The sequence below is a fragment of the Oculina patagonica genome, chromosome 4, assembly GCF_052425735.1.
Source record: "Oculina patagonica isolate OP01 chromosome 4, crgOcupat, whole genome shotgun sequence".
Taxonomy (NCBI): Eukaryota; Metazoa; Cnidaria; class Anthozoa; order Scleractinia; family Oculinidae; genus Oculina; species Oculina patagonica.
The window spans coordinates 11,255,166-11,283,165 of NC_135761.1; the positions used below are offsets into that span (position 1 = coordinate 11,255,166).

The 28,000-nt window shown below is 37.2% G+C and overlaps 1 protein-coding gene across 3 annotated transcripts; it reads left to right on the forward strand.

Annotated features, from left to right (window-relative positions):
* Positions 1–28,000, forward strand: LOC144651422 (uncharacterized). Of its 3 annotated transcripts, none has more exons than XM_078511353.1 (15): positions 1–444; positions 4,122–4,270; positions 5,146–5,397; positions 5,901–6,065; positions 6,401–6,514; positions 6,833–6,958; positions 7,128–7,224; positions 8,158–8,376; positions 9,507–9,883; positions 10,307–10,474; positions 11,102–11,212; positions 12,039–12,158; positions 12,447–12,537; positions 26,730–27,104; positions 27,692–28,000. In XM_078511353.1, exons 1-15 carry the CDS (start codon positions 360–362, stop codon positions 27,703–27,705), a joined length of 2,463 nt encoding a protein of 820 aa, XP_078367479.1. In that variant the 5' UTR covers positions 1–359; the 3' UTR covers positions 27,706–28,000. The 3 variants fall into 3 exon arrangements, with proteins under 3 accessions (XP_078367479.1, XP_078367480.1, XP_078367478.1); XM_078511354.1 differs by lacking the exon at positions 26,730–27,104 and adding an exon at positions 12,851–13,225 and having other exon boundaries at positions 3–444; XM_078511352.1 differs by lacking the exons at positions 26,730–27,104; positions 27,692–28,000 and adding exons at positions 12,851–13,225; positions 16,622–17,699 and having other exon boundaries at positions 7–444.

Consider the following 28,000-nt stretch of genomic DNA (forward strand, 5'->3'; position numbering starts at 1 on the left):
GAGAGCTTCGAATTAAAATTTAACTACGGTATAGCTCGGTATTGTCAATTGTCAAAGCGTGCTGACAGTAATCTCACGTTTTCTCACTTGAACCACAGGTACCCCATTTTGATGTTTTGTGCGTGCAGTACAGTGGCTTGGAAGTTTGTCAGAAGTCAAGCGATTTTTACTCACTTCGTGATACAATTTGAAACCTGACATCTCCAGTGTGATTTTAACCTGACCTGTAAAAATCCAGTTGAAAACAATGTGTTTGCTAAGAAAGGCAATATGTCTGCTTACGTATGAGACCCATTTGAAGAGATATAAATTAAGACTCTGACAAGCCCAGAGAACAGTGCACCTCCTGACTCGTCAAGATGCGCTTGGCAATGTATCTTCCACCTTCGCCTTCAGTTTTGCTGCTTCTGGCCATCCTAGGAAGTCTCACTTTTACAGTAAATGGTAAGTCTGCTATCAGTGATCCATGTTCTGGAAAAAAAAAATACTTTACATGAACTTCAAAGAAGCACTCAATGTAACATTTCTTTAAAATAATCTCACTGTTTCTTTTCAACCATAAAAGAGTTTTGCGGGTTTTATTTTGGGCTGTGCCTCCTTTATGAAATACCTCGAAAGTTTTAAATCTATTCTGATCATGTTTTCGCTTACGTTTGCATTTAAGCACTTTGTTAAATTAATGAAAGCCAAAGCAAAGGGAATAGGAGACGAGTTTATACGCAGGCAGGCAAATATCTCTGCTGTTAAAGAGGTTACATGCACGGGGCAGAGATCTTGTTTTTCAATCGTTGGCAGCTGAGAATGTTTCCCAAAACCTAAAATGTCATTTTATCGAATCATTTTTATTCGCATTGTTTTTTAAAAAAGGCATCTAATATTTTGTCTGTGCATTGGCAGCGAATACAACTTTTTATCGCATTTTTCATATTTGTAACAGACTAAGTCGACACACCCCCTTTCAAAGGCGGAGAAAGGAAAACGCTTGCTTCTAGGTTTTTCTGCATGAAGCATAGAACATTTTCCAAAATAAAATTGTATTGTGGTTTATTTTCTGTATAAGTTCGAATTCGTAGCGCAGGCATTTTTTTCCTATTACTGACAACACGCACCAGGCTCGTGTTAAAGAAGAGATTTGAGTTGAAAAGAGCACTATGATTGATAAGCGGACACGACCCATTAATTTTGCTTTCTAGCTAAAAAATTCTTTTTCTGAAGACGAAATCTACTGAAGCTTCTGACGCAGTGAAGGTCACAAGCTTCGCATCTTATTACTTTGTTTTAGCTGCGTTACTGATGACTATTCAAATATGTTTTGTGTCTTTGTCAATGGACAGTTTACGTCTAAGATTTAAGGAAACGTTCAACAAGTAGTTAATCACATTATTTTCAGTTTATAGGGGGGACTGCATGAGGTGGTCGAGGGTGGGGCGGGAAGTAACGTTAGCGGAGATTTTTGCAAAAAACTGTATGTTCTCGCTCCCCATTTGGGTGTTTTGGAGGTAACTGGATTAATGTTGAACGTTTTGAGTCGCACATCAAAGCAAGATAAACGAGTCGAAGTGCATGTATCACGTGAAATATCTTCGGACGTGCAAGAACGCACCATGTGAGTACAAAATCTTTGTCTGCCCTGAACTTTCTGAAAATCGTTGAGTGATTTTGTTGGATAAGTGGATACTTTAGTGTGGAATCCTTTTATTGGTTACTTATAAATGTTTTTTCTGGAGGCTTATATGTGAACGTGTATCACTAAGCCCTCTCAAGGATAGTTTAGTTGTGCATTGTTTTTCTTTGGTATCATTCCAATTTCAACACTTGTACTGCGCGCCATGCAAGTAGCTTGAACTTGTCTTTTTAATTCGTTAAGTGGACGCCAGTGAGTAACCTACGATCAACATTAAATGTCGCAATCTTATTTTCTCTTGAATTGGTCGCGTACCGTGACAGTATTAAATTAAAAGCGCGGGAAAACTGATAAGCGTGATCTCCGACTAGAACCTAAAACCTCGCATGTCTTTTGGCCTTTGCAAACTGTCGTAACACAACAGATCTGAAACATACCATTTCGTGACAATGTGAAACTTATTTATATCACTACAAATAGCTGTGAGATATTTTATTGTAAGCTTTTGCTTGCTCACGTACGAATCTGCTTTGCTTGAGAACTAAACATAAATGGTTTAGTCTTATTCAATCGCAAATCCATTTAACAGTGGAATTGGTTTTCAAGTTGTTTCCTAGCTATTTGCGGCAGTCTGTTTAAACACGTTTATAAAAGTCACAGAAATGAGTTAATCCATCAGGGAGAGATCGCACGCTGCAGATTATTTTTGTCACAGAGATGACTGATTTGGCTTTTTAAACTAATCTTGCACCTATAAAAATCGTGTTTCACCCGCACACATTCTCTGTTATTCTATCAATATGTTGTAGTATATATTAAAATTTTATTAAGTTTTAAAACAAGTTACGTTGATGTGCGATTCTCAGTAAATATTTCAGTTAACAGAGGTTTGTTGTTCTGTCTGTACAGGGATTAACTTTGCTTTCTAGCTACAAATTCATTTTTCGAAGACCAAACCTACTTAATCTTTTGACGCAGAAAGTTGCCCATCTTGTTACTTTGTTTTAGCTGCGTTACTGATGACTATATTCACGCCTCTGAGAACGACTTGGATTTACAAATATAGTTTTAGTCTTTGTCGATGGAAAATTTAAAGGAAACGTTCAACAAATAGTTCCTCAGATTATTCTTTATGGGGAACATTGCATGACTAGGTCAAGGGGGGGGGGGGGTGGGGCTGGAAGTAAAGTTAACAGGAGTCTTTTCGCAGAAAGCTGTACGTTTTCCCCATTCGAGTGTTTTGGAGGTAGCTGCATTAATTTTGAGTGTTTTGAGTCGAACGTCACAGCCAGAGAAACAAGTCCAATTGCCACTTCTGCGTGTGTGAGTATCATATGAAATCTGTAAGGACGTGCGAGAACGCATCATGCGAATACAAAAATAGAAAACCTTTGTCTGGAGTAAGGTCGCCGAAAAGCCTTAAAGGATTTGGTTGGATTAGTGAATACTTAAATGTGCGGAATCCTTTCATCAGCTACTTATAAATGATTTTTTGGAGGCTTATATGTAAACGTTTATTACTAAGCCCTCTCAAAGACAGTTTAGCTGTGCATTGTTTTTCTTTGGTGTCAGCCCAATTTCAACACTGCGCGCCATGCAAGTAGCTTGAACTTGTCTATTTTAATTTGTTAAGCAGAAGCCACAGAGTAACCTACGATCAGGCTTAAATTTGGCAATCTTATTTTTTCTTTAAGTGGGTCGCGTGCCGTGAAAAGCGCGGGAAAACTGTAAGCGTGATCACCGTCTGAAGCCTGCCTGTCGTAACACAACAGATCTGAAAGATATCAGTTTGTGACAATGTGAAACTTATTTGTATCACTGTAAATGGCTGTGAGATATTTAATTGGAATTAAAGCTGTTGCTTGTTCAGGTACAAATCTGCCTTGCTCGACAACTGAATATATTAAATGGATTAGCCTTAGTCAGTCACAAATTTATTTTACAGTGGAATTTGTTTTCAAGTTGTTTTATCAGTGCTGGCTACCGTCAAAGACTTCAAAAGCGGTCAAAGTACCTTTGACCTTGAATAATGACGGCCGAGTATCGTATAATATATGTCACGGTTCAACATAACGCACTTCTTGTTGAACAACAACAAAAGGAAATGTAAACGCAAATAGGTCCGTGTAAAAGCCTGAGGCTTTCTTGTCAGCCAAAGAAGGGGTTTATCATTAACCACCTGTATTCAAGCTATTTTCGGTAGCTTTTTGTTTGGGAATAGACTGCAAAACAGTCGTATCTTTTGCGAACGCGCTCGGTGTTGAAACGAGAGCGAGAGGTCTGGAGCCAATGTCAACTAGTTTGGGAACGAAGTTGAACCTAACCAAGAATGCACTTTTATAAAAAATGTTTCACCCGCATACATTCTTTATTATTCTATCAATATGTTGTAGTATAAACTAAATTGTATTAAGTTATACAACAAACTACGTTGATGTGCGTTTTTCAGTATGCTAAATATTTCAGCTAACAGACGTTTGTCGTTCTGTCTGTACAGGGCTTTCTCTGCAGCAAAGTGGCAAGCTCAATATGTCAAGAACGTTTAAAGACTGGACCTGCAGCAGTGGATGTTCACCTCCTATAAATTGTCGACTGCCTATTTGCACAAACGTCGCATTTCCTCATGCGTTCAGTGGATCAGGAAAGGTTAGTGTGTTAGTGCAGAACAATTGAAAATCAATTTGATAGTAAAACAGTGGGCATTAAAAAGAATTTATAGGCAAGTTTGAACGGTCTTCTATGCCGCAATATACACTGGATATTTTTAGCTTCCAAATAGTGGTGCGTCCTGCGTCTAAATATATGGCAGGGCTCAGCAGGTTTACGGAATTTAAAAAATTTTCTACTTCAGTTCCAGACTTAACACAACTGTTTACGCTGGCTGCATTATGCACTGAAGGCCAGAATTAAGCGAATCAAAAGATATAAAATGTGTATTTGTCGAAATGGGCAGAGTTTTATCTCGACATAAACAGGAGTTTCCTTTATGAGGTAGTAACTAAACGCCATCCGGTCACTTCGTTCCAAAGTCACTTTTTTCCATGCTGATCGTTTTACATAAAATAGTAAGATCGTTCTAGAAAGAAATATTAATTTAGTTAGAAATAGTTAGAAATAATGTCAAACTAGTGAAAATGTTCCCCTTTGCCTCGTCATTTCCGTGCTGGAAATTTGTGCGCAGTGTTTATATCGTGTTCGGTGAATGAGGACTCACCCATCTGCACCTGCAACTGAATGCTACTTACTTTATCGATCAAAACGGAAAACCGATAAGAAAATAAGACGTCTTTCAAAATAAGAATGATTTATTTTGTCCTTGTGTAGAGGAAAAATGTAATTGATAACTTGATATATACCTAGTTCACATTAAGACTTAGGTATAATTACGTGAAAGAAGTTATGAAAAACAAAAGTGTAAAACTTTCAGTTTTCAGCCATGTGGTTTTTGGGCTTTTAATCCTCCGAAATTTTTCTAAATAAAATGTCTGTTGTTAATGTTAGTTTTATTTTACGTCCTTTAGGTTCAAGTGCACGTGTCATTGAGCCATGGTGAAGAGTTTTCACGTGTTCACTCTCCTTCTGCTGTGTGGGTTCAATCCGTCAGTACACGTGGATTTGAGGTGTGTGCACGTGAGTCAGGCATTGGATCAAATGGAACTGGAATCATCAACTGGCTGGCTTTCCAAGATCAACCAAAAATGACACATGGTAGTGTTACTTTTTATGGAATATGGACAACAGAAAGCAAATGCGAGAAAGTTACGCTTTCACAGGTTAGAAAACAATATCGTTAGAAGGTAGAAAACTGTTTAAAAATCAGTAAGGCTTTTTGATAGAAGAAATAGAAAAATAAGTTGTAGTTTCTTTCGTCTGTTTTAAAAGCTAAAGTTATAACGAAATTCAATTACTTCTTATTGGAATAAGGTGGAAACTGAGTAAATGCACAAATTTTTTTTTTTCACGTTTTCCTTTTTGAGTTATTTTTTATTCCATCCTTTTCATCGAGTTGTTCCCATCATCAGTTCTATCAGCCGATCCTAGAAAATGTCAGAATATAGTGGCAATTTAAAAGAAAAAGGGGATGAAGGTGGCAGGGGGTGCAAGCCAAACCCTCGTCACACAATTTTAAAGGGATTGTTTAGTGCTTTTATTCGATTTAAATAAATTATGCACGGTAAATTTCGCAGGCCTCTGTTTTTCTTCCTTCCCTGCTTATAATTCAACTACATCAATCAAATCTTGGACTCTCATTATATAGTTTTCTTTAATTATACAGAGCTTTAGTGGAAAGCCTTCTGTGTTTGTCTCAGCTAAGTACACTCGTAGTACAAAGCCTGATGACGCCATGTATATCTGGCTGGAGAATGTGAAGCCCGGATCCTTCGAAGTTTGCATCCGCGAGTTTCTACAGTTCGACGGGAAACACCAGGATGCAATAGTGGTGAGTAAAATTATTTGGACATTTTTGAGAGTTGCATAGATTTAACTGAAAATAACTGTTAGAATGGGAATGGAAGTTAACACAGCACTCCACTATAAAATGACTCTTTTTGCTGCAGCTAAAAATGCTACACGATGCCTGTTTAGCAAATGTTTTGGGTGGAGCAGTGGTTATTTATACGAACCTTAGTTTCAATTTTTACAACTTCCTAGAATTCGGTAGTTTATCGCCAGGGCTCGTTGTACTTTGTTCCTCATCAATGGTACTCATTTGGAATAAGCTGAAATAAGAGATATTGATATTTTTTCTATCAATTTTTCTTAATTTCCCCACAGGATTGGTTTGCTTTCCATGGCAACGGTTCTGATTTGAATTTTACGCTGGCAGGAGAATCGTTCTTCCCTAACACAGGAAATCCAACCGCTGAAGACAACTACGGCTTCTGTCAAGTGAGTGTATTTGATAAGCAGGTGTCAATCACGTCATCGTGTATAGGCTTATCTCAGTAAACAAAAATAAACACCTTAGACGTTTTGTTTAATTTTTTGTATGTCTCAAATTATGAGCTTTTGCCAATTAGTATAAGATCCAACAAACAAGTTAATGTCTTCAACCAATGATTTCATAAACGTGATGGTTTCAAGATTGTCGTGTGTTTTTTTTTTTAGAGTAAAATTTCACCATAGAGGAAAATATTGCGACTTTAGTGCACTATGTATCGTTTCTTTGCATCAAATGACGCCTTTTTTGTCTATTTCTGTTCACAGGAAGTGCAGTTCAACACAACATTCTATACATCGCCAGTTGTCCTTGTGTCTGTCAATCACTATTACGATCGGAAAGTTAAAAACTACATTTTACCAGAACACAACATTATCACGGCATGGGTTGAGGTAGGACATAGCTTTTTATTGCATGTATTTATGGCAGTTTGGCCCTCATTGGTGTTTTGAACAACTACACGTTAACACCCAAGAGACACTTTTGAGCCTGTAAGGAATGTATTACAACTACTTATAAAAACATTGATAAAAATTCACAATACTTTCATTTTCATTTCAGGAAGTTGGACTCACATCCATGCGGATGTGCGTGAAAGACCTGAGTGGAACGGGAGCCCAACACGACCCTTTGTCTGTTAGTTTTATTGTAATTGGAGGTTAGTTATTATGCTATCTTTAATCTAAAACTTGGCTAAAACTAAGGCATACCTCTGATTAATCAAGTGATCACCTTGTAAAAAAGTTGGAGCGATCTAAAAATTAACAATGAATTATTTATAACTGATGATGCTCAGTCGTGCACCTATCCTCTAGTTCTAAAAATAGATCGTTCAAACTTGATCACGCCAGTATATTATCTGTTTTAGTTAAATTATAAAATGGAATTGTAATGCAGCTAGTCTTGAAAGCGGTATAAGTACAACTTGTTTTTTTACCAATACTCTTTTGATGTAATGTATATGAAATGATTCATATATGAACTGCGGATGTATATGAAAGTGATAAATGATCGTCGCAGTGAATTTCCAATTTAAGCAATTGGAATAAAGAAGCCTGAAAAAAAAAAAAATTCAGGGCTTCAACGGGATTCGAACCCGTGACCTCCGCGATACCGGTGCGATGCTCTACCAACTGAGCTATTGAAGCCACACATTGGGAGCGAGGTCAATTGTGAGTTCATATTTTCCCGTGAGAGGAGTGAAATGATGTAATGTATATGAAAAGTTCGACTGGAGGAGTGAAATGATGTAATGTATATCATATACATTACATCATTTCACTCCTCTCACGGGAAAATATGAACTCACAATTGACCTCGCTCCCAATGTGTGGCTTCAATAGCTCAGTTGGTAGAGCATCGCACCGGTATCGCGGAGGTCACGGGTTCGAATCCCGTTGAAGACCTGAATTTTTTTTTTTTTTCAGGCTTCTTTATTCCAATTGCTTAAATTGGAAATTCACTGCGACGATCATTTATCACTTTCAATACTCTTTTGTTTAACAGATCTCGATCGATCCATTTCGTGAAGTGCATTGTCCATCTTCTGGGGCAAATATAAGACTCAATCTTATACTCCTTTGTTTTACAGATCTCAATCCATGTCTGGGCGTACATTGTCCTTCATTTGGCGTTTGTAAAACTTACAGCGCCTATGAAGCTCGCTGTGTGTGTTATGAAGACTGTCCTTCCTATCAGGACCCAGTGTGCACCGCGAATGGTACAACATACGACAACAAATGCTGGCACGAGTTGAACTACTGTAGAGGACTTGAGAATAATCTTGTGTACCACCCAGGAAGCTGTGAGGGTAAGTCAGGGTGTCTGTAAAATTCTGCACAACCTCATGAATCGCAAAAGCCAATTGACTTATTGATGCAAACGGGTAACTGGGGGTTTTGCTGTGTAAAAAGACTAGTAGTACTTTTGTTTTCTCCTTGGATAGGATAGCCCATTTGCCCAGAGGGATGAATTATAAGAGTAACGTTTATCCTTGCTCAAAAACTCAATGCAGATTTTGTCATCTTTATCTTATGCATCGCTTGTTCACTGATTTACACATTATTCAAATTGAAGTTGAATTGAAGGCCAAAAGAAATGGCTTAGAAAATGCCCACTGTCTCTTTTAAAATCCTTTTATCATGTTTTCTCGGGCCCGTAGGGAGGGAGGTGCGATGGGTGCGTCCGCATCACCCCCTCCCGCCCCCCACGTGCCTTGGATGTCCGCTCATTGTGAAATTTTTGTGAAGGGAAATGGTATTTCTGTACTTCGACTATTTACATTCAATATAATCTTTTGGGTTGAAGGCCCACCATTTGTAAAGTTGTGTCGTACGTTTTGGACCACATTGTGCGATTCTAGGTTAATTTCAACGATACGTTCCACTTAATGTCCTTCCTAGTCGAGAGAGACTGGGTACTTGTTCATTGGGCTCGGAAGCACCCAAGAAGGTTGGAGCTTGCCACAGTGCTAAAAGATAAAAAAACACGACTCTGGCTGATTTATGTAATTACCATTTGACACAGAAATGATGAAAGCTATCTTTTTCCTGTCTTCCTTCTATGTACTGCCGTCATTGTTAGCTAAATAAATTGTAAGTTACGTTTTCAAGTTTCTGTTTCGAAAAATATGATTTGATTTTTAAAATGTACCAGAATTATTGTCGTTGTTACCTTTACTTTTACCTGCCTTTTTTCCCTAACAAACTGCCTTCAAAACGCATGAAATGCTGTCTCTGATAACCTATTTTTTTTTTCAAAATAACCTATTTTTTCAACATTTCCTAGGGAAGGATACCCCTAGAACCCCCCTACGTTATCGCACCTGCGGCGCTCAAAAGCACCCCCCCCCCCATAAAAAATCCTGGTTACGGGCCTATTGTTACTCGAGCTTTAAAAACCATAGCAAATCGTTAAAATAAGTCTTTATTTTTTAAACAGGTTTTCCAATTGAGCGTGGTCGTGTGGAACTTCTCCGTGTTCCAAAGTGGTCTGATTCAAGCTGCCAGACGGTCGCTTTCCCGCCATACCGGTTTTATCCGGACAAGCAAGTTCATGTACAGATAACAGTCAATCATATGAATCTGAACGATTCTGAAACAGTGCACGACGCCATAACTTCCTGGACTGAAAATATCAACACGAAGAACTTCACAGTTTGCGCAATGCAATCTGGGAGAAAGAGCAAGAACTTCAATCCATTTGCAACAGTTGGTTGGCTGGCGTATCAGGGAGCACCGCCCAAAGGAATGACGGGAAACATCAAGATCAAGAAATGGTGGTCTGGAACAAATTGCGCAGATGTGACTTTTCCCAAGGTTGGATTGTTTTTATGTTTTTTTTTTCTAAAATGTAATAAATTTTGTAAGATTTCAACATACTCCTTGAAATCTTGAAGCTCTAGTATCCCAACTTCAAAATAGGAACAGTAAAAGCATAAGGTTTTGTATGGGAGAAACAGTTGTATTCTTTAACCTAAAAAGCACAATTGAGTATATCCTTTCCAAATTGACTACATTCTTCCTTGGTCTACACTGTTAAAAACAACAACAACAAAACAAGACTAGTTTTACAAAAATTAAAAAGATTTGCATTAAAAGTTCACGCGTCGCTCGTGGTTTAAATAGACATCTCATGACGTCGTTTCTTCACCGCAGTAGAAGAAGCCATTCTTCCCATTATGAGTAAAAAAGATGTCATATAATTTCTTATTTCATCTATCTTATTGTTTCTTAACGCAGGACAAGTTTAAGGAGGAGCCTTTAGTTCTCGTGACGTCAGAACATTTAAGGACCGGAAAGGAGTATGATGCCGCGCTGATCTGGACAGAGGATGTAACCAAGGACTCATTTAAAGTCTGTCTCCGAGAGTCGCAAAACTTTGATGGAAAGCATGAAGATATTAGCGTGGTACGTACTTTTAAAAAATAACACGACCAATAGTTTAGTTAAGTTATATGTGAAGAGAAAGGTTAACCATTTAAACACCTACAACCTGTTACAAATTGCTTTAAAAATTAAATAACCGACTTTCATTCTGACCTCTCTCTTTCGCAAATTGTTGTTTAAACTCTTTCTTGTAAATGGTAGTTGCACATCGAGTTCGTAATGTTGCAAAACAGGGCCTGATTGTTCTAAAGCCGAATACCGCTAGTCCAGGAATTAAAAACAAATCGAGGTTTCAAATTATCTCGTATGAAAGTGTTCCTCTGGTTTAAGTTAAAAAGAAATCAACGTTAAAACTGAAGGAAAGCAAAAATATAGACAGAAAATCTCGTTGAAACTTTGCACTAATCTAAGACTAGCTTAATTATGTGTTACTGTAATTTGTAAGAAGCGGTATTGAAGAAAAACGCGAAGCTTTTAGTGGTAGACATGAACTTGTATCTAAAAACGGGTTGCATTCAGAAACCCCAGTCATCACGTTTAGATCAACTTTAGTTGCCAGCTCCATATAAATGTGATTAAAGAAAATATAGAAACCTTTTATAATGGACTTCTGTTTATTTAAACCAAAACCGTTGCATTTTATTACAGAACTGGTTCGCGTTTTCTAAACTACACAAGCCGCTCTTTACTGAATATGGCTCTGTTAAGTTTCCAAACACCAACCCACCAACAGATGAAAATAACAACGCTTACTGCGAGGTAAGTTTACTGAAAAGTGCATGGAAAGAAATCAACAGGCTGAGTGGGAGGCAGAATAAAAAGAAACTTTATCAGTGAAGTTGTTTACTTGGTTAACTCGGACTAATTATATTATTGGGAAACAAATGATGTATGAAGTTGTCAGAAATAATTCCCTGTCAATTACAGAAACTAACTCAGCCTCTATACAGACCAATAAAATGTCATTAGATAATAAACACTCAAATAACAGCTTATTGACGTTTTATTATTTGTTATAAAGTAAAAACCCGCGTATAAGAACCTAACATTTAAGAACCCGTTAGGCTAAAATTTTATTTTTAAGCACCCTTCATATAAGAACCATTTTTGGCTTAAATTCTTAAACAGGTTCTTATTTTCAAAAAAATAAAAAAACATTTTCTCACAAATATAGAATTAAAAAATCGTCTCAAAAATATATTTATTCACAGTCTGTACACATTATAGTTACAGCATTAATTAAGTTACATAAAACTTGTCCTCCTTGAATTTAATTATTAACTGAGATGAACAGATGAATCTTTTGAAATCACAGTACATGAATTCAAAAATAAATCTGCATCCATGCAGACCAAAAGCAACTTCCAGATAGTATTTTGCTTACCGAAGCCTCCAAGAATACTCTTATTGGACATTAAAGACCAGATCATTTAAAAATTCTACTTTATTTCTTGACCAAAAGTTAAGAAGCTAATTAAGAACCTAGTTAGCCTAATTTTACACTAAATACCATTTATATAAGAACCTGTTTAGGCTAACTTGAAAAAAAGTAGGTTCTTATACACGGGTTTTTACTGTATTGCAGTTTGTGCAGTTTAAACGAAGTTATAACACAACACCATCAGTTCTTGTGTCAGCCAATCACAGCACAACAGCAAGTGGAAACTCGGCACCAGTCCATAACGGTATCACTGCATGGATTGAGGTAAAACTTTGTTTCATTGTACACGTACATTGGCAATTATGGCAAAAGATGTCGATAATAAAACTTTAATAAAGTCATTCAAATCCAAAAGTAACATTTAAATTTTTTTTTTAATCTCGTCGATAATCTATCATTATCCCAGCTCCCCCTGCGGACATCGACAGTAGCATTTAAATAGTAGGTACACTGTAAGAGTAGTAGCAACAGCAAGTTGTGGCAGTGTTTGTGGCAGTGGTGTTGGTGTGGCAATGGTAGCTGCCACTTATTGTTAACTTTATGCATTTGCAGAACATGAACGCGTCTGGATTCAGAGCCTGTGTCAAGGAATTGTACGAGACAAGATATGATCCTGTGTCAGTTAGCTATGTGGTCCTTACAGGTTAGTGAATATTGTTGGCCTCACGGAAGTGGGTAGGTCCATGTTACCCTGTTCCCAGAAAACTTTTCCGTGTTCCCTAAAAGTGTTTTGTCAATTGTAATGATCCCTGTTCCCTAAAATTATGGTCAGAGACAAAGCTTTTGTTCCCGAGTTCAAGGCTTTATTTTTCTTTTGTTCCCATGTTTCCTTTTTCCCTGAAAACCCTGGGGGAGCCTCAATACTCATTTTACTTTGCCTTGTACCGGTTAACTAAGATATAACTCCCTTCCATGTATTAACACAAAAAGCTAACAAACGTTTGCTATTTTCGCAGATATCTGTGATCCTGGATGGGACTATTTTAATGGTTTCTGCTACTTTACCAGTCAGACATGTGCCAACTGGACCGCAGCATCGCAAAAATGTCGACAAGAAGACTCCGTCCTTGTTGATGTCAACAGCAATGAAGAGAATGTGTACTTGCAGCATCGACACAATGGTGCAAAGTCTTGGCTGGGGTTGAATGATAGATTTGTGGAAGGCAACTTCACTTGGGCGGATCGAGGAGAAGGAAACTTTACGGCGTGGGCACAAAATCAACCAAATAATTACAGGGAAGAAGATTGTGTTCACGCACTTGGTGTGCAACACAGCTACGAGTGGAATGACGTGCGGTGCAGCGATTGTCATCAGTATACTTGTAAGAAAGGTAAGATGTCAATCAGTGATTATAAGGCCCATAGTTAGTAGAGGATATGTTAGGCCGAATTATAAATCATAGACAATAGACAATGATTAAATAGTACATGTATTTCAAATGGATGGTACAATTAGTTGACTTCCAATCTGACGATACAATACAATACAAAACAACACAACACATTACACAGAACTTTAATAACGTGGTGAAACACTTAGCTCGATGTCGGGCGTGGCAGCTATTTTTCAGGTATTACCACAAATAAAATCAATAACATAAGAAAAAGTTTAGTAGAAAATACAGCTTTTTCATAAAATACAAAAAATACAAACATTATTATATACAAAAGATATACATAAGATAAAGGTATTTCATTTTTAAGCTAAGTCAAAACTCGTTACAAAAAATAATAAACTGAACGCACGCATGCAGAGTCGATGACGTTATACAACGATCCAAGAAAGTGCGACTTTTTGTATTTTAATTTTTTATTTACTTAACCCTTTCACCAGCGATTTTTTTTTAAAAAACGCGCATTTTTAACCGTTAAACTGAATTTTTGGTGCTACGGTACTACATCTCCCTTAACTTTTCGCACTGTAGCAACAATTTGATATAGATTCCGTGTAAAATGTATTATATTTTACTTTGCCGCATGCGCATAGGCCAAAATTTGGGCGTTTTTATTTTATTTTTGACTGAAGCGTTCCTCTCCGTTTCTACTCTTCATATCTTTCTTTCTGACCGAATTTTTTTTTTGACGTAATCATTGGTTAACCCTCAAAAGGAGAATTGGTCTGTTTAAGCACCGATTTTGTACAAAAAAACTGACCGTGTTTTTTCTATTACCTATGTCAGAATGCAGTCGAAATAGGAAAATTATTAGTCCTGTTAAAAGACCAATCATAGATGTATCAGTTTCTTAACAAAATTCGCTGACGTGCAAATGAATGACGTCACAAGTGGTTCAATGACGAGCGTGGGGAAGGAACACGTGACAAGCCTAAAGAGCGTCTGCGTAGGAAGCTAATATAAAAGTCGAAGTTCTTTGTTCCCATTGCTCTTCAGCTCGATTCATGGACCATATGCGCCTCACACCGTAACATTAATCCTCCATCGCCTGCCGGCATAAGGCGAATAATAATAATAATAATAATAATAATAATAATAATAATAATAATAATAATAATAATAATAATAATAATAATAATGAAATAAAAAAATAAATTTTTAAATAATAATAATAATGATAATAATAATTTTATATTTTTATTTTTTGTTTGTTTTTATTTTTGATTATTTTTTTAGATTCATATTTCGCTATTATATACTATTAATTACTCTGTAATAGACAACCAAAAATAAGTCGTATTTGTAATGTACGCTCAAACTTAAGTCAGAATGTATTTTTAGCCATTGTAAATATTTGCGACAGCGAACAAGCACCAGCGCAGTTCGCTGGAGCAACTCTAATGTTGGTGAGGAAAGATTTCTTTGACGCTGACTAGTGATTCCGTCATATACTCCTAAAATTCGCGGGCGCTTGTATTGTTCTCGAGCTATATTTGGCATTTAGCACGTGAACAAATGTTCCTGCTCATATGATTTTAATTAAATTAATCCATATTTGGTGCAGCGAAACATGCGCACGTTCAATAATTCGGTATTCCTTATTTGGCGTGTTCGTACGTGCCCGTATTTTCACGATGTCAACATGTTTTCACATCGCTCATGAGTTTTCTGAGCAGTTAGTGTAAAACGAAGACTAAAATGCAGATTGAGGGTAAAATGAAGACTGCAGACCGGGAGAAAAATGCAGACAGAGAGGGTAAAGTAACGAAAGGCTTCCGCCGACTCCAAAGTTCGACGAAATGTATGTCAGATTACGTTTCGCATGAGCGAACACGTGAATGGACTGACGGTATAAAAATGTTTATATGCCGACACAAAATGAGTTCAATTTTTTACTTTTAATACGGACTTGACCTTGTGAGAGTTCAAGTCTTCGTCACCAGTAAACTGGATGAAACTGAACGGTTAACAGCCCTTTCAGCTGTTTCAGGCTGTGCCCTTTCGGAAATTATTTTTTTACACACACGAACTCATTGACTCAATTCATTTGTTTATCGCTCCTTGTGTTGCAGCCGGACGTGTCACGAAATCCTCGATCGTCTGCAATTCTCAACGCAAGCAAGCAAGTTAACCGCTCTAAACATAAAAGTGTTGTACCTTTTATTTTTTTATATAGCGTTTTATTACGACGTTTAGCGAAGCAAAGCCATTATTTATAACTTTACTGCGGAAGCGTTTAATCTGCGCCAGTTAAAAACACTTGAAAGAGCTGTTGCGGTGGAGTAATTTGATGGCTGAACGTGACCTTGCTGTGTCGGCATGGTATAATAGAGAATTATTTTTTCTAAATTATCCTTAAACCGTCCAGTTAAATGAGTTAAATCGGGCTTTCAAACGTATCAAAAAGTTAATTTGATAGCTTTTGATCAAATTATCTATTTTGTATGACATTTATCACCAGTTCATTTTCATGATAGCTCATGCGAAGCGTTGTCTGGCGTACATTTCTTCGAAATTTGGAGCAGCTAGCCGGCAGGGAAAAATGGCTTTGTGACTCATATTTCGTTACTTTACCCTCGGTCTGTATTTCACCCCTGGTCTGCAGTCTGCATTTTACACTGACCGGATTTAAAAACAATAATTCACATAAAACATAACTTATTTCTAGAATTCACATTCCTGTAGTTTATTTTATTTCACAACATTTTTAATAGATTATTCTATACAAAATACACGTGGTCGCACTACTTAACGTATCGTTATTACTAGTTTAGAAATAGAGAAATAAAGTTGTTGAATTTTCAAAAAAAATAATAATAATAATAAATAAATATTTCTATAGCGCCTATCCAGGTCTGCTCCAGGCGCTTTACACTTATGTTAAAAAATTAAAGAAAACAATACTGAAATTACAATATAATAAAAAATATAATAATAATAATAATAAATGTGCATTTAAAGTATAAAAATAAAAAGCTTTTTTACAAAGATTAGTTTTGAGTTAAGATTTAAAAGAAATTAAATTGTCTAATATTTAACACGTTTGTATTTTACCCAAGAGCGATCAGCATCTTGTTTCTTTAAAATATACAGGTGACGAGCTCAAAAATAAAGTAAGATCATAAACTTGGAAATATTGTCCTGATAAAACACTAATTCTCAGAACTAACATTTCAAAAAAGAAGTGTGTAAGTAATGTGAGCAATATAATTATCATTTTTCTACTCGTTTTCTTACATTTTTTTTATTGCCTTAGTTCTCGTGTTTCTCTTTGATTATACCATCCCGATTTGTTGCTAAGCTCGGTTAATGCTCATCTTGTCTATTCAACAGACCTTAATGAATGCGAAAGACTGACAAATGAGTGTCATCGGCCTGGCAGCTGTATAAATGAACGTGGATCATATTCTTGCAAGTGTAACCATGGTTACATTGGCGATGACTTGATATGTTATCATGGTTCCTGCTCTGTGATCAGGAAATACGCCAGCAGTGTAAGCGGAAATTTTGTCATTGATCCAGATGGCGCAGGAGGCCTGGCACCATTTACAGTTTACTGTGACATGAGTGACAAGAATGGAGTTGGCGTGACAGTGATAAGTCACGACAGTGAGAGCAGAACGCGGGTGAAGGGTACTAACAATTACTTGCGCGATATTCACTACACAGGAACAAGTTTTCCACAGCTGGCGAGTCTTACCAAAGTCTCCTCGCACTGTGAACAGTTTATCAAGTACGAGTGTCATAATTCTGCGATGTCATCGGCATGGTGGATGTCACGTGATTCTACTAAGATGACGTACTGGGGCGGAGCATCACCTGGCAGTGGTAAGTGCGCATGCGGGATGACCAACTCATGTGCAGAGCCCAGTAAAGGTTGTAACTGTGATAAGAATGACAATGTATGGCGTGAAGACAGCGGTCTCCTCACTGACAAGGCACATCTTCCAGTTAAACAGCTGAGGTTTAGCGACACAACCGGCAGCCCGGAGGAAGGTTACCACACACTGGGAAAACTGAAATGCTATGGTGTAGCATAAATGCTATTATGTTGATGTAGGTCTCTCAACAAACAGAACCAACATTAGCTTTAGCTTTGCCGTCGCAAAAATATATGGCTTAGGGAAGAATTTGTTGTAATGTTAGGATTCTATGTATGAATATAGGGAGTACAAGAAATTAAAGATTGCGAAACAAATTCGTAATAGCAAATTGATTAAAAAAGCAAGTGCATGAGGATAAGAAATTATGGGTTTATTTGTTTTAAAACTGTTCAATCACTTCGTCGTCAGATTGTTAAACGTAGGAAACAATTCTGTGCCATTTAGTGACAAATGTTTAAATTGACAGCTTTGTGTACAACTGTAGTGTAACCAGACACAAAGGAATAAATAAAATGAGAGACGCATTGTTCAAGTTGTTAATTGTAAATGCACTTTTAAAACTTCTTTGTGGCGTTTTATAAGCTGCAACTTTTTCGGTGATTACTAATGCAATTTCACTTTCGATCGTAACGGATTCCTATCTCACTATCGCAAATAAGTAAGTCTACTTAACTTCTATGCTTATTTTTTTGTTATTCCCGAAAAGAGTTAAAATTTATATTTAGACTTTCCGTATTTCAACTAAAAAATTCTGAAATTTTGCCAAAATAGCATACAAAGTTAGTTGAACATGTTGAAAAATGCATGTTAGTCCTAAGGCATTCTCCTGTTTGGGCGGTTTTTGTGTGCATAATGAAGCATCTTTATTGTTCCTGTCGAAAAAAAATTAGAGGAGGGGACTCCGCCTTAGCGTTTCCCAGAGCTCTTATGCCATAGTAAAATTAACTATGCAAAACAAAAGGATTGATGCGAAAATTTTAATTAATAACTTGTAAACGCACAACAAGAGCGAGTGAATAAAGTAGAAAAGCAGCAAATAATTTATCAAAAAAGAACGGCAAACTGACACAGTTTCATTCAGTGTACGTCATAAAATTAAGCTCAGCACTTAAGTTTGTTACCTTTCGATCTTGGTCTTGTCTTTTTAAACTTAAATAAACCTGTTCCACTTTGTGCTCAATTTTGCTTCAAATAATATAGCAGTCTTGATGACAGCCGTGGAGCCGTAAACAAGTACAATGTAAACACTTGCTTCGTTCGACTTGCACAAGACGTAAAGTTTCTAGAAAAGCTTTTGCTTCGGATCTTCTCGTAAATCTTAACTTTCGTCACAATTTCCAGCATATATAGACGACTTTAGAGGAGATTGTTAGAGGAAAATCTTGGGAAGAAAACTCTCTCGCTCGCTTTCCTCGTGTGTTTCATTCAACACAAGAAATGAACACCGCGCCACAAATTTTCCCGCCTCCTCATACCATCACTTCGTTCACATCAAAATGAACTGTCTAGTCGATTTAAACTTAAAGAAGAATTTAATAAAATAATTATTTCATTCGCCCCTGTTGAATACGAGTCGTTATAGCCAACGCAGGCTCATAGAATAATTGTTAATTATTAGCACAATAACAATGTCGAATCTACACATCGCCTGCACACACATGAATACGCGCGATTGAGTTCAAGGATCATGTAAGGATCATGAAGATGGAATCAGACTTTATTGACCAAATCCCCCGGGGGGTGGGGGCGGGGAATCCCATATATGGGCTATATAGGTATCAGGGTATGGTTTTTGAGGTTCTCGGTCCTTAAATAGGGATGATTTTTGCTTCTTTTGGCATTGTGTTTCCGGTTTGATCCTTAGATAGGGTACGTAAAATCTATCAACTAAAATAAACGCCCAGCTAAACGAAAAATAAAAAGGGATCTTAAAAATTAACTAACCGTTCAAGTATTGGTAAAGCGATTTTATTAAGATTTGATTTGTGTTTTGCCGTGCGCGGTTAGCCGTTATTTTGGTCGTCACGGGACGCTTCTCCTCTCCTTGAATAGGGTGTCATTTTTTGGTTTTGGGCCTTAAAAAGGGTATCAATTTTTGCTTTCTTTATCCTTAAATAGGGTCGATATCAAAGAAATGCCGGACATACTTGCAATTCTAAGAGAAAAGAAAGCACATTGTTTCATTAGTTAAATTAATAATAAAAAACTAGGCTCTGAGGACTTGGTCTTATAGCGTGATCGTCCGGGTGGGAGTAGTTCCGAAAAGAACTGTTGTTGGTGACTGACGTTTCGACAACCTGAGCAGAAGTCATCTCCAGAGTCAAGTCAAATCATTTACTGAATAGAAAAAATATATATATATAATTACGCAGGTCAAATTCTTCTTAAAAGAGGGCATTGTATTGCACATCGATGGAAGTGAAAACACATTGAGTGTGATGTTTATTCAGTAGTATATGTTGTTGCCTGTTCCATTTAGGGGGAAAACAAAACGACGAGGTTCAGTTCTTCGCGCTCCTTCCCATCTAACCAAACGCCTGGAAGAAGCTATAATATGTCGTATATCACGACTATGTTGGAGTTCCGTAGACACGTGTAGACGTTGAAAATAATCCCGTTGTTATCTTAAGAGTTTCCCCCAGTGTTGTTAAAACAAACCTTCTAAATGAGATTACTTAATAGAGGTCGTAATCTTTTAGTCCGTTTTGCTTCGATTGAATGCACACTTGACAAATACTATTGAAATCGAATTTAAAGGATTTAATATCAACACGAACATTGTTGGAGAAGTAAAAAGTCCGTAAAGGTTGATTTTTCCTCGGCCATTTAACGAGTTAAGTCCATTGCCGCATGGTAGAAGCTAATTATTAAGCAAATTCCTTGGATTCAAGTTTCTATTCAATCTACGTAAACTGTAACAGTCTGTCGAAATCCATTAGTTCGGGACGCAAACATAATCCAAATTTATAACCCGATATACAAACAAATCCACTTGAAAAGTGGCTCTCCGGCGTCGCAAATCGCACCGTGCCAGTAATATAACTTATTGTAACTCTTATCATCTTTAAACCTAAAGCTAATTGATTTGAACCTTCATTGCCTAAAGGCGGTGTTAAACGGGACAATTTTTTGCGCAACATTTTACTCGGCAACACGTTGCGAGTTTTTGAACCCAAGTCAAACTGAAAACTCGAAATTCAAGATGACGAATATTTAGAAAGCTGGCTCGTGTAACGGGGTCGCAGTCGATTAATTTTTGCGCAACACCTTCCCAAAATTCTATTCAACATGGACACAAATGTTATGTGGACACGTGTTATGCGAGTCGACGTTGCGCTGAAAATCGTCTCGTGTAAGATCATGATGCATGTTGCCAAGTACGTTTTGTACGATGTTGCACGAAAAATTGACTTGTTCACATACCATGACGCGGTGTTGCGAGTTGTCCCGTATAACACAGCCTTAAAACCCTAACACTTTCTGCATGAGATAAATGACAATCATTTACGCACAGACAAGTACAGTAGCCGTCCGAAAATGTGTGAATTAAGTTGTTATTTTTGTTTCCTGCGTTCTCTTTTCTCGAATAAATGTTAATTTTCAGGACAATTTGCGTAGTGTGAATAGCAGTAATAGCTAGTTTTTTTTCTAGAAAAGTGTTATAATTTTTTAAAAGTACTTTTGGCGCTTTGGCGCGACATATTGTCTCTGACTTGACAGTTATCCTGTAAATTTAACAAAAAATGTTCTTTAAATTTTAAAACTCCTTTTAACATGCAATTAGTTGGTTTCGGTAAATCATGGGATTGTGGCATTTACCTGATTCGTTCAAAGTTATTTTAACCTGACCTGTAAAAATCCAGTTAAAAAAACAATGTATTGTCTAAGAAACGTAATATTGCTGCTTGCGTATGATACCACTTTAAAGAGAAGTAATAAATAAATATAACTTATTGTAACTCTTATAACTTGAATCAAACACTAATGGATTTGAACCTTCATTGCGTAAAGGCGGTGTTACACGGGACAATTTTTGCGCAACATTTTACTCGGCAAAACGTTACGAGGTTTTGAACCCAAGTCAAAAGCTCGAAATTCAAGATGACGAATATTTAGAAAGTTGGCTCGTGTAACGGGGTCGCCGTCGATTTTTGCGCAACACCTTCCCAGAATTATATTTAACATGGACACATGTTATGTGGACGGATGTTGCTTGGATACGCGAAATGTTGCGAGTCGACATTTCGTCTCGTGTAACATGCATGTTGCCAAGTACTTTTTGAGTCTAATGCTTGCGTGCGCTTTGCGCATGCGCATTAGACTCTTTGTTATATGAAAAAAGCTGTTAGCAATCCCAAGGGAATGGTTCGGGATCGATAATCGTTCGCTGTAATGTAGAAAACAATGATCAGCTGCAAGAACGGACTCCGTACGGACACGCACGATTAGTTTCAATTAAAAACAGCCAATCAGCGACACGTGTTCCCACGCATAATTAAAAGTTCTTTCTCAAGTCACGATTATTCAACACTTGAACAGGACGTAATAATTTTCCAGTTAAGACATTTGTAAGCTTTTTGTGAAAATAAATCTTCGTTTTCAGTTCAGTTAAGCACTTGTGTTTTCGTCTTGCTTAAAAAGCAAGACGTCTTTGAGAAAAAAATATTTCGACGGCGACTCGCGTTTATTTACACAATGCGACCAAATATTTATTTTGTTTTAAAAAAGAGAAAACTTTACCTCGTATTTTGTATTTAAGTCATTCGAATTTTGACCAATTTTTTCTTTACAGTGCAAACAAAAACCTTCAAAAATAAAAGATGTTCATGGATAAATGTAAATCAAGTTACGCGACTAAATCAAAATGCGTTTGTTTGGCCGCTTTGCAGTATAACACTGTCCCGCCCGGCCTTTGCCATACACTGAAATCGAATTTCATGCTTTTACGACTCTCAGAGATCTTAAGTTCCTCTTACAGCTAGAAAAATCATAAAATGGTTACATTGATATGGAAGTGATGATTCGCGAAATTTGTACATCATGATAAACAGTCTTCGCTCCTGTGTATGGTAGCTCGATAATAATTGCCTAGTTTCCAGCGTTCAAAAGGTCATCATTATATTGACGTGAGCATTTACACCCGTTTTTAGGAAAATCTGTCACTAAGTGCTTACAGTACAATGGAGTAACAGTCACTATTTCAAGTGCTTTTATTGCAAAATCTGTTTCAAGAGTCATCATCAAAATGGTGAAAAATCTGAAAGAAAACGATGTGAAGTTCTTCAACCCTTGTTGTAATGAACATGCTTTTTGTAAGTCGTCACGCAATCTTGTCCAAATGTTTAATCGTTTCTGCTTTTACGGACAATACGGAAGAAGTAACATCAACTCCTGTACATACTTTAAATTTTGTGAAGCATATAACATTTATGACTGTTTCGTTTTCATCCATAATCATCCACGATGCCCCTAGCTTGCTATAAGCATTTTAAATTAAACTCCCGAACACAAACCTCTAAACAATTTTAACCGGCTTACGAAAACCGCGCAATCAGTATCACTATGCCATACGGCATTAGACTCATGTCACCCTTGGTGACCTATTTTTTACGTTGTTGCGCGAAAAGATGACTCGTTTAACATACCACGAAAAGTTGACGCGAAAAAAATCGTTGTTGCAAGTTGTCCCGTGTAACACAACCTTAAAACCTTAACCCCCCCCCCCCCCCAGTCTGCATGAGGTAAATGACGATCATTTATGTACAGACAAGTGCAGTAGCCGTCCGAAAATGTGTTTATTTAGTTGTTATTTTTATTTCCCGCGTTCTCTTGTCTAGAAATTTTCAGGACGATCAGTGCGAAGTGTGTATAACAGTAATAGCTAGTTTCTTCTCGAATAGTGTTTTAATTTTTTTAAAGTACTTTTGGGCTTTGGCGCGACATATTGTCTCTAACTTGACAGTTATCTTGTAAGTTAAACAAAGGATGTTCTTTACATTTTAAAACTTCTTTCATCATGCAATTAGTTGGTTTCGGTAAACTTGGAATTTAGCATTTACCTCGAATCCTTTCACGACTTAATGTCAAAACGGGAGCTGTCACTTGTCTACCTTTTTCATTAAACAGTCGAACGTTTCATTTTTTTTGTACTTTGAAACAATTTCATTAAAATTTTATTCTGATAAAAGACTAAGAATAACTTTAATAGATAAAATTTGCCGATCAAAGTTTGTTAAAAGTAATTGCAACTGTTACTTGAACCCTTGCGTGCAAACATTGATCATCAACCCGCATAAAGGACGTAAAAATCCATTAGTTGTTAAGAAAATAACATAAGAGCACAAGTAAATAACACTTTCAAAACCAATTTAGTACTGATTTTTTTTAACTAAAAACGTAGAAAAAAGCTGAAGGATATGAAAACCATAGGAAAAACAGAGACACAAACTTGTGATCATTGAAGAAAGTCGGGAGAGAAGAAGAAAAGCGTTATTTAATAAAGTGTTCTGCTTCGATAGTTGTGTGCTGTTATTTTCGCACACGATCGTGCCTTGCTTGATTTCTTTAAAGTTATTTTAACCTGACCTGTAAAAACCCAGTTGAAAAACAATGTATTGTCTAAGAAACGTAATATTTCTGCCTACGTATGAGACGCATTTGAAGAGATGATATAAATTAAGACTCTTACAGGCCCAGAGAACAGTGCACCTCCTGACTCGACAAGATGCGCTTGGGAATGTATGCTCGTCCTTCGCCTGCAGTTCTGCTGGTTTTGGCCATCCTAGGAAGTCTCACGTTTACAGTTAATGATAAGTCTGCCATCTGTGATCCATGTTCTGGAAAAACGTACTTTACATTAACTTTAAAGGAACACTCAAGGTAATCTTTCTTTCAAATAATCTCACTGTTTCTTTCCAACTTCGAAGAAACTTAAATTTTGTGTGTTTCATTTTGGGCTGGCCTCATTTTATGACAAACCTCGAAAGCTTTAAATCTCTACTCATCATGTTTTCGCTTACGTTTGCAGCATTTAACACTTTGTCAAGTAAATTTAAGCTAAAGCAAAAGGAATAGGAGACTTCTATACACAGCCAGGCAAACATCTATGCTGTTAAAGAGGTTACGAGTATTTCAAAGACATGCACGGTGCAAAGATCTTGTTTTTCAATCGTTAGGAGCTGATAATGTTTCCAAACCTTAAATGTCATTTTATCATATAGCTTTTCGTGATGTTTCAGAAATTCAAAGGCATATAATAATTTGCCGACACAACGGCAGCGAGTACAGACTAAAGTCGACACGCCCCCTTTCAGAAGAGCGCGTTTAATTGTTTTTCTTTTCGCATGAAGCATAGAACATTTATCAAAGATAAAATTATATTCTGTGGTTCATTTTCTGTAAAAGATCAAAGCTCAGGCATTTTTTCCTGTTATTAACAACACAAACCAGGCTCGTGTTAAAGGAGAGATTTGATTTGGAAAGAGTACTTTTGGTAAGCGGACACGCGTACACGACCCATTAACTTTGCTTTCTAGCTACAAAAATCCTTTTCCGAAGAGTGGCGAAACCTACTAAAGTTTCTGACGCGGTAAAGGTCGCAAGTTTTACATTTTATATTACTCTGCTTCAGCTGCGTCACTGATGACCGTATTCACTTCTCTGAGTACGACTGCAATGAGCGCCAAAAGTGTTGAGACATTCGGAATTTTTTTAGTACCGTGGACAAATTTTCCCTTTCACCCCTTCGATATACCCCCTCTCCCCGAAACAATGTTGGATTTACTGGCTGCAAGACTAGCCGCGTTTGTGTACAACTTTGGAAAGGGGGAGGGGAAGTGGTTCACAAGCTGCAACCGATTTGAAGTGGGAAAATGAGATTGTTAAATTTAGAATACATTCCAACCAACTCTCTCAAGGACTTTTGACGCTCATTATTGTGGATATTCAAATATAGTTTTTGTCTTCACGGTCGATGGAAGATTCACCGTCTAAGCTACTTAAAGGGAACGTTCAACAAATAGTTCATCACATTATTCTTTATGGGGGAAATTGCATAACTAGGTCGAGGGTGGGGCTGGAAGTAACGTTAGCCTTTTCTAGGAGTCTTTTCGCAGAAAGCTGTACGTTTTCCCCACTTGAGTGTTTTGGAGGTAACTGCATTAATTTTGAGTGTTTTGAGTCGAACGTCACAGCCAGAGAAACAAGTCCAATTGCCACTTCTGCGTGTGTGAGTATCATGTGAAATCTGTTCGAACGTGCGAGAACGCATCATGCGAATACAAAAATAGAAAACCTGTCTGGCCTAAGGTCGCTGAAAGTCTTTGAAATATTTGGTTGGATTAGTAAATACTTCAATGTAGAATCCTTTTATCAGCTACTTATGAATGTTCTTTTGGAGGCTAATATTTTTACGTGTGTCACTAAGCCTACTCAAGAACATTTTAGTTGTGCATTGTTTTTCTTTGGTCTCATTCCAGTTTTAACAGCTTTTCTTTTTAATTCGTCAGCGGAAACCTACGATTAGGCTAAAATGCTCTCTTTAAGTGGGTCGCGTGCCGTGTATTAAATTAAAAGCGCGGGAAAACTGATAACCATGATCTCGTAAATGAATTTTAGCTGAAACTTAAAACATCGCATGCTTTTGATCTTTCCAAACTGTCGTAACACAACAGATCTGAAACATATCAGTTCGTGACAATGTGAAACTTATTTTTATCACTGTTAATGGCTGTGAGATATTTAATTGGAAGCTGTTGCTTGCTCAAGTACGAATCTGCCTTGATCGACAACTGAATATAAATGGTAAAGCCTTAGTCAGATGCAAATGCAATAATTTGTTTCAAGTTGCTTTATCATTGCTGGCTAGCTATTTGTGGCAGTTTGCTTAAACACAGTGTATGGAAGTCACAGAAACGGATTAACCGAGTGTGGTCTGGTGCCCTCCGGTTCATAATCTTGCTTCCCACTGGAGGGATTAAAATTTCGTGCGTGATAAAAATAGTTGGTCTAAAAGTGTAAAAATCGAATTATGATCTCTAAAAATGATATGATACTGAATAAAAATTTAAAATGAGCAGAAGGAACAGCCCTTGCGGCACTCGTCAACTATTGAGTGATATTGGTGTTATTGTGGTAGTTGTTGTAGTTTTAGCAGGCACCTATTGTTAACTTTATGCATTTGCAGAACATGAACGCCTCTGGATTCAGAGCCTGTGTCAAAGAATTGTACGAAACAAGATATGATCCAGTGTCAGTTGGCTATGTGGTCCTTACAGGTTAGTGAATACTGAGGGCCACACAGGGGAAGGAAGGGTGCCTCTGTTTCCATGTTCGCAGGAACATTTCCTCTTTGTTCCCTTAAAGTATTTTGTCGATATTTAGCATTTTTTGGTTTTTAGTTCCCTTGTTCCCAATTATTTTAAGAGGATATTCCCTTGTTCCATGAAACCTGTAGGGGAGCCTTAATATTACTCTTTAACTTTGCACTGAAAAACTAAGAAATAACTCCCTTTCACTTATTAAGACAAAAGGCAAACAGATGTTTTCTATTTTTGCAGATATCTGTGATCCTGGATGGGACTATTTTAATGGCTTCTGCTACTTTACAAGTCAAACATGTGCCAACTGGACCACAGCATTGCAAAAATGTCGACAAGAAGACTCCGTCCTTGTTGATGTCAACAGCAATGAAGAGAATGTGTACTTGCAGCATCGACACAATGGTGCAAAGTCTTGGCTGGGGTTGAATGATAGATTTGTGGAAGGCAACTTCACTTGGGCGGATCGAGGAGAAGGAAACTTTACGGCTTGGACACAAAATCAGCCAAATAATTTCAGAGGAGAAGATTGTGTTCACGCACTTGGTGTGGAACACAGCTACGAGTGGAATGACGTGCGATGCAGCGATTGTCATCAGTATACTTGTAAGAAAGGTAAGATGTCAATCAGTGTTTATTAAGCTGAATCAGAAATCGTAGACAGTAAGTAGTGTTTAAATATTTCAAGTCAAGAAATACAGTGATAAGTTGAATTGAAGTTGCTCTATCACGCTGTTTTCTTGCGCGTTTTGGAAGAAAGTAGACCTAAAATTAAGGCTTTGGTAGAAAACATTTTAACTTAGTATTGAAACAACGAAATAAGCCATCCAACGGTTAAAGAGAGGCATAAATGACTGAAACTATTTACAACTGCCCAATAATTGCACACCTTACAATCGAACACAAATTATTGACGGACGTTTTGAGTGTCCAGGAACAAGGTGGAAAAATTTAACACATTGTTATTTAACCTATGATTTCAAGAATGATTATCATTTGATGTTGTCTTGATCTAACACCAAACTCTCTATACTTACTTTTAAGGAAATGTATGACAACCAGTAAGGAGAATTACTAACATCAATTTTTTCGACTCGATTTAAACCTCAATTTTCTGTGCACCATTACAAATAAACACGCCTCTTTGACGATATTACATTCATTGTTATGCTTAGTTTTAACTCATCTTGTCTGTTCAACAGACCTAAATGAATGAGAAAGACAGACGAATGAGTGTCATCAGCATGCCAGCTGTACAAATGAACGTGAATCATATTCGTGCACCTGTAACCATGGTTACGCTGGAGATGGCTTGGAATGCTATCGTGATCGTGTTTCCTGCTCTGCGATACGAAAATACGTCAGCAGTGTAAGCGGAAATTACTTTATTGATCCTGATGGCCCGGGAGGCCTGGCACCATTTACAGTTTATTGTGACATGAGTGACAAGAATGGAGTTGGCGTTACTGTGGTCAGTCACGACAGTGAAAGCAGAACGCACGTGAATGGGT